The 7,971-nt window shown below is 35.0% G+C and overlaps 1 protein-coding gene across 1 annotated transcript; it reads right to left on the reverse strand.

Moving 5' to 3' along the window:
• Positions 1-705: 705 nt before the first annotated feature.
• Positions 706-1,116, reverse strand: LOC110905110 (velvet complex subunit B-like). Its single transcript, XM_022151029.1, has one exon. The coding sequence runs from the start codon at positions 1,114-1,116 to the stop codon at positions 706-708; it is 411 nt and encodes a 136-aa protein (XP_022006721.1).
• Positions 1,117-7,971: the final 6,855 nt, after the last annotated feature.

Below are 7,971 nucleotides of genomic sequence, written 5' to 3' on the forward strand. Positions count from 1 at the left end.
CACCAAGTGACTCACGTCACGTAAAACGTTGACGAGGTGGAACTTATACATATATTCGAAAGTTGAGGGGTCAAAGAGATAATATATATAAACTTTTTAGAAAGCACATAACAAAAGTGTCAACTTTGAAACTTGAGGAAAAGGAGAAACGCTTTCACTAAAAGACGGAAAAAATCAAATGTTTGAGGGACCAAAAGCAACCATCAAAAAATGTTTGATGTTCGAACTCGAACTTGTACTCACACGTAATTGAAAGTAAAGGGGGTTAAGAAATATTGTACAAACTTTTTTGAAAGCGGTGAACAAAAGTGATAGTGTTGGAACTTTGAGATAAAGAAAGTAACTATTTCATTAAAAGAAAAAAAATCTGCGGGGTTAAATTTAACCACTACTTGGGTACGCCCCTGATTTGTAGTACGGTTTATGTAGTTTCACAAAAATTTAACGGTGAAAAAAATTCATAGCAATGAACTCACATATTTAGATTTAGATTGTTGTTGGTTGTTCGAGTAGGAACATTCCAACAGATCACTTGTCATGCATTAATCATACACCGGTACGGTACGTTTAACTCTTGAGTTCTCTCATTCACACCAACTGCACCTAAAATACTTGAGTCTGTTTGGTATGCGGTAATGGAATGGATAGGGGAATGAAATAGACGAGGTAATGGAATTGATTATTACCATTGCATGTCTTGTTTGGTTACCATGTAAGAATGAAATGAGTGGTGGCAGGCGGTGGTGGTGGTTGATAGCGATGGCGGAGGTGAGTGGCGACGGCGGCGGAGATCGGAGGTGGCAGTGGTGATGGTAGCACCGATGATCGAAGGTGGGTGGTAGCGGTGATCGGAGGTGGCAACGGCGATGGTGGATGGCGGCGACGGTGGTGGCGGGGATGGAGGTGGGTGGCGGCAACGACGGTGGCGGGTGACGACGGTGGCGGGTGACGGCGGTGGCGGGTGGCGGCAAAGGTGGGTGACGGTGGCGGATGACAGTGGTGGTGGGTGGTGGCAACGGTAGTGGGTTGTGGTATTGTCAATAAAGGGTGAAAAGGGAATGGAATGGAAAAAAAACAGGGAGAGAGATGGAATGATTTTGAGGAAATGGAATGCATTTTGGAATGTGCGATTCTATTACATCAACCAACCAAACACTCTTTTCTCCATTACCTCTCAATGGTCCATTCCATTCCATCTCTCATTTCTACATACCAAACGCTACCTTGGTGATACATGAGGAGAGATATCCCTATGGCACAAAATCTCTCATGTAGGCATAACATCTATTTCTAATAAAAGAATACAAATAATACCATCTTTTTTTCTTTTAATTATTATCCAAATAATGTGAATTGACATTTTCTATTTCAATTCATTAATAATATTATTAATTAATTAATATTTAATTCTAATTTATAATTAAAAAATATATAAATTACCATATTATAAATTAGGAAGATCTTTACGCTTCATTGATGTACTCCATGCATAGGGAGTCGGGAGTCTTTCAAGAAAAAAAAAATTAATTTTTCACTTCTAACCTAATGGTGTACATTTTTTCCATTTTAAGTTTTTTTACCTTTAACCCAAAACTTTTCGTCTTTTGCAATTTAACCAAAACACATTTTTATTTTCAACTTTGATCCACGTATTTTTCATCTTTTGCAATTTTTTTTGTTTTACGTCTCATTCTAATTTTACGAGTAAAAACACACCGTAACGTACGTATGGGTTTCAAAGTTTTTTTTTGACTATTTTCCCCATTTGACAAGACTGTCACAACGCGTTTATTTTCCCTCTTTAACTGGTTCGTCGTAACACGCGTGGTCTTAGATCGACTTAGTTACTCATTTATAATTTTACATTTTAGTCTAATTTCTTCGCATTAGCATGTCGCAACTGGCATATGTGGTTCAACGATTTTACGTACGCTTTTCGTTCGATGTTATTTTTTCCTTTTTTATTTATTTTGTTTTTACGAGCTTTTCCGGTGTTGTTGGTCGCTTGTAGTTGTGTAGAATTAGTGCTACTTGGCACGGTCTATGCCCCCGCCGCAACGCGGGGCCCTTAATACTAGTTATCCATAATTTTGAAAACCTATGATTTTATTAATTCTTAGTGGATGAGCATATTGTTTGATTTGTTTTTTTTTTATTTTTTTTTACGTAAATCAAGTATAAATATAATTAAATGGTATCTTTACCTTTGAAAAGAAATAAGTGTTATTCTCTAAGATAGATGGTGTTATATGATTAAAAAAGTTATTTTTTTAATTATATGTATTAATATTTCATATCAACACCACAAAAAAAAATATGTAAAATAATAATACTCAGATTTGAGTTAATATATTAAAAATAGTGAAGTGAAGTCATTATTTCAACTAAATACTTTTGTAATAAATTTTTCTGTTAAATCTATTAATTCAAATAAAATTTAATTAATTAATAATAATATTAATAAATTGAAAGAGAGAAATTTATATGATTAAAATATTATATTAGAATTAGATATATCTACCACACTCCATCTCCATCACCATCATTTCCAGCCACCAACTTCATCTCAATTAAGATTTAAAAGTCTTCTCTTATCATCTCAAAATTTTAAGAAACATTTATGTGTTCATTAGTGTTTTTTTTTTTACTTCGTCTCATTCCCCAATATATGGATGAGATTGAAGAATTTACTTCACATTCTTTAAGTATCATAACATAATATAAAATTTTAATTATTATATAAAGATATATTTTATGTATATCTAATTATTATTACTATAGTAACAAATAAATATAAATATTGTTGAATATAGTTACCGTAGGTTGGAGAAGTAACAATGTATACTATTAACATTAAATTAATTTTAATATAATATCAAATTATGTTTTAATTTATAGTTGTAGTTTGAGATCAATAATAGTTAAGTTATTTCTCATTATTGTAGAAAGGAGTAAATACGATTTTAGCCTCTGTGGTTATATTATTTTTACCCTTTTAGCCCCAAAAAGAATTTTTTAAAATCTGAGCCTTCAATGTCTTTTTTTCTAACCATTTTCGCCCCTAACACTAACCTCATCCATTAAATGTTAGGGGCCAAAAGGGTTAGAAAACAAGACGTTAGAGGCCAAAAGGGTTAGAAAAAAAGACGTTGGGAGCTCAAATGTTAAAAAATTATTATTTGGGCTAAAAGGGTAAAAGTGATATAACCACAGGGACTAAAATCGTAATTTAATCTTGTAGAAGATATTTACTTTGCTCCTTAAGTTTACATTTGAGTGTTGCTAAACTCCTTCGTACGATGCGGTGAGAACTCGGTTTCAATTGGAATCAATTATTACGGTACATACACTCTATATAACAATTGAAAGAAAAAAAAATAAAGAAATAAAGTCGTTAAACTTTAGAATATAAAATTCTATGATCATTTAAAAAAAGTTAAAACATTATTATAAATAAAACATGATATTAAAGTGAAATCCACTAATAAAATCCGTGCGCAAGATTGCTTAAAATTTAGTAGTATTAGAAGATTTTTCATGTTTAGCTTTCTATTTCAAATTATTTATAATTATATAATTCATATTTTGTAAAACATAAATTTTAACTTATGTATTTAATTAAAATTAGCAATGATTATCATATATTGGCCTCTTATATTGTGTAAATTTATTTTCAGAATTATTCTGTTTTTCTTTAAATTTCAAAAAATAAGAAATTAACATTTTATTTATATGGGTGGCTTTAGAAATTTTCATATAGTGTTCATCATCTTTTACTTACGTGATATTTTTTTTTTATTTTGCTCACATAATATACAGGTCTATAAACTAGTAACATAATATAACATAACATAACATAATGATATATGATTTGCCTAGGGCGTTACAAACACTCAAATTGGAAAAAAAATCATCCCCTACATAGTGATGGTAATGGGACGGATACGGCTAGTTTCAATCTGATACCTAGTTGTAAAATTGTACCACATACCTGACTCATTATCTGTGGGTATCGAGTAGACACGTTAGTGTTTCAAAAAATACCTATTGAAATTTTCATGTATATATATTTTTATAGTTTTAAAATCTACACAATATATTAGATTATATAATAGCATACATTATCATCATCATCATCATAATTTTTTTAAATAATTAAAAGTGTAAATGTATTATACTATTAATTTCAAAAAATAATTTTGTATTTATTAGAATATAAATATAAATAACGTAATCAAAATATATATTTCAAAAGAAAGTTTATTATTTAAAGTAACGAAGTTATTAGAATGAAACATTATTAAATGATAGTTAAGGTAATATAAAAAAAGTTAAAAGTTTTCAGATATATTATTTGGGTAAACGTATATATAGTTTCGAGTTATCGGGGTCGGATATCACTTAATCTCATTCCTGTCGTATACCTGCCAATTTTTCTTTGATCCCATACCCGTTGAATATCGGGTATACTCATCCCAGATGCTTTTAAGTTTAATATACCTTTGGGCTCGAGTTTTTATGCCATCCCTACTCCTATGACTATGAGGCTTTCCCCACCATCCCAAATAAAAGAAAAGACAAAAGGAGTAGCTCTAGTGTCTTTATTGTTGTGAATGATAATCAGAGACCAGAATTTTATTGATTTAATTCTTGCATACCTTTCACGGTTACAATGCATAGATTAAATACAAAACTAAAGACATATAAAAAGGAAACATAATAATAGCAAATCACGACATAATAGAAACATAATATTTGAATGATTTCTTTTCCTTTTCTTTAACACTCCCCCTCAAGTTGAATTATGGGATTTTTCAAAATTCAACTTGGCCATTTGGGTTTTGGCATTGGTTTTGATTTGGGATTTCGGGTTTCTGGTTTTTTGGTTTTTGGTTTTGGGGTTTTGGTTTTTTTTTTTTTTTTGGGTTTTGGTTTTTTTTTTTTTGGGGTTTTTTTTTTGGTTTCTGGTTTTTGGGGGTGCTTAGTGCCACGTCCATCCATCCTGATCTTCAGTCTCAGATGCGTCTTCACTTTGAACCCTAATTATTTCTTTAGAAGCATTATTGCCATCCTTCTCATTGCTGTTGTTACCTATGGCAATGACAACCTTCCCCTCTTGATTCGGGTTCTTAGTTTTGTGGTTGTCACTCCACCAGTCAGGGAAACCCACGATTTTAAAGCACTGCTCTTTGGTGTGTCCCCTCATATCGCAGTGACTACATTTCAGCTTAGATTTGTCGATTCGGGATGATAATTTTCCAGTGAAGTCTGACCGCCGCTGTCCCTTCGTGATTAACCCCTGTCCATCGATTTCAGTGATTCCGCCAGCGACAAGCCCCGCTGCCACACCGGACGGTGAAGTTTCAGAGATGGTACCAAGGATTCCTTGATGTGCCATCTCCTTCCTTACAGCCGCGTAGGCTTGCTCAGCCGAGGGAAGGGGATCCCACCGAAGGATTTCTCTTTTGACTGGGTCAAACTTCCTGTCAAGAGCATTCAGGAATTGGATTAATTTTTGTTCAGACCTGATATTGTTATATGTTGCTATGTCAGCAGAGCAGGTCATTGGATTTGGATCCCTTCGATCTATTTCTCTCCAAATGCCTTGTAACTTGATCCAGAAATCTTCTAGAGCTGAGCCGTTTTGCTTGAGTTCGTTTGCTTTGACGTGTAAATCGAAGGTTTGTAGTTTATCTTTCCCACTGCTATATGTAACCACCAATGCGAACCACAACGCCTTCGCAGTGGGAAACTCGGTGAGGTTTCCGGCTAACCCTGGTTCAATGTTTTGTATGAGCCATGAGAACACGACTAGATCGTCCTGTTGCCACTGCTCATATTGTTCATCTGACGGGTTTGGTGGGGCAGGTTTTCCTGTAATATGGCTCAACAGGTTCTTAGATTTCCCCCTATAGCGACTCGAATCATTCGAGCCCATATAGCATAATTTTGACTATTTAGCTTGATACTGATCTTTAGGCTATCGGATAAGGTTTATTTTGGTGTTTGAGATTGGGTATTAAGGTTGGTTCGAAGAAGATTCGCAAGTTGAATTGCGAGATCGTCATTGTTGGTACGGTTGTTTGAGCTATCGTCTCCGGACATGGCAGCTATGTAAACACTGGACACTTGAACTCGCGTTCAAGATTTATCAACTACGCTGGATAATCGAAGCCGGGCCCGTTCTCTTTTCGGCGTATTTATTAAATACACCGGCATATTTATTAAATACGCTGGATACTTGAATTCGCGTTCAAGATTTGAGGTAACCCTAGACAAAGGATTAATACGCTGTCACTTATATCTCAGCCACAATTCTCGTTCCCTTTTGATACATACGCTGGGGAGACTAGTTCTTCTTTGTTTATCAACAAAAAACAAACTTATAACCAGCACAGTCACACGTCCTTTCCTTCTTCTTCTTACAGTAATCTCTGGTTCGAGCTCTTCTTTGTTTCAACCAGATCAAAAACGGCTGAAAGTACAACACTTATGTATTGGTTGTTGCAACTTCACCCGATTCAGCAAATAAATCCGCCCAAATTAACCGACTGTTAGGGTTTGGACGGTAGTTTCCAACGACGGCGACAACAACTAGGGTTTCAGCGGCGGCGGCGGCAGCAACTAGGGTTTTAGCGGTGGCGGCGACAACAACTAGGGTTTCAGCGGCGACAGCGGGTTTTCAGCGGAAGCGACACTAGGGTTCCTCGTACTACTGGATTTGATTCTTGGAGTTTGACCAGGTTTTGGGGATTGATTTTTGAGGTTTCACTGACAAAGATGGATGCGGCGACTACTGATGTTGTTGTTTTGATGCGGAGCGAAGATGATGGATCTGCTGCTGACAAGTTTGGGTTTTTTGGAGTTGATTTTGATTTTGATTACCGGGTTTTTTGTTCTGGTTTGGATTGGCTTGGGATAGGTTGTAGATGATGAGAAGAATTTTCTAGGATCAGAAACTCTGCTCTGATACCATGTTGTGAATGATAATCAGAGACCAGAATTTTATTGATTTAATTCTTGCATCCCTATCACGGTTACAATGCATAGATTAAATACAAAACTAAAGACATATAAAAAGGAAACATAATAATAGCAAATCACGACATAATAGGAAACATAATATTTGAATGATTTCTTTTCCTTTTCTTTAACATTTATAACATTTGATCAGTCGTATCAGTCAATATTGATGTCACACCCCGATTTCCACGTGTCTCACCGGTGGGCCCGGTGGGGGATTACCGTGACGTAGTTGGCAACAATATAGTCAAACCACACAATATATGAATGCACAGCGGAAGCATAAAGATAATTATATTTCAACCATTATTTGTAATATCAAATGTATTACGAATAGTCGAAAGGTATCCACAGGGGATCAAATAAAAATATAAGTTTTGTTCAACAGACGAAGGCATCTTAAGCTTGCGAGACTCTATATGATGCTAAGGAGAATATCGCCAATTACGCATAGTACCTTCATTTAGTCTTTTTGGGAAAATACGTCAGTTTACACTGGTAAATACATTCAACCGACACTTTTGAAAATGTTTATTAAAATTGATTTGAATGCACAAGGCACAAACTCTTTTATAACTTGGGAGAATTATTTAAATATATAATCTTGTGAACGAATTACATGTTCCTTATGCGTTCAGTAGCTCGGATCAAGTCCGGGTTAAAGATCAATAGACATACCACAGCGACTATTTATGCACTGACGAGTGTACGCCTACACTCCGCGCTTAGGTCGTGGCCATTTCGTAAAATGATGCCAGGGATATCCGGGACATGGTCATTAACCCCCCAAAGGCTTTTAAGTAACAAGACTGTTTAAACGAGCCGATCAAATTTATTCAATTACCCACTCAATCGGTGGAGAATTTGATGCCCGATCAAGCGGTATACTATGTACCGTAACCCAAGCCCGTATAACGGAAAATAAGTTAAAAGTATTTTCCTTTGCAA

The sequence above is a fragment of the Helianthus annuus genome, chromosome 1 (assembly GCF_002127325.2).
Source record: "Helianthus annuus cultivar XRQ/B chromosome 1, HanXRQr2.0-SUNRISE, whole genome shotgun sequence".
In the NCBI taxonomy this organism is placed as follows: Eukaryota; Viridiplantae; Streptophyta; class Magnoliopsida; order Asterales; family Asteraceae; genus Helianthus; species Helianthus annuus.

Coding starts and splice junctions, on each gene's coding strand:
- LOC110905110 (XM_022151029.1), bottom strand. CDS start 1,116: ATGCATTCCATTTCCTCAAAATCATTCCATCTCTCTCCCTGTTTTTTT.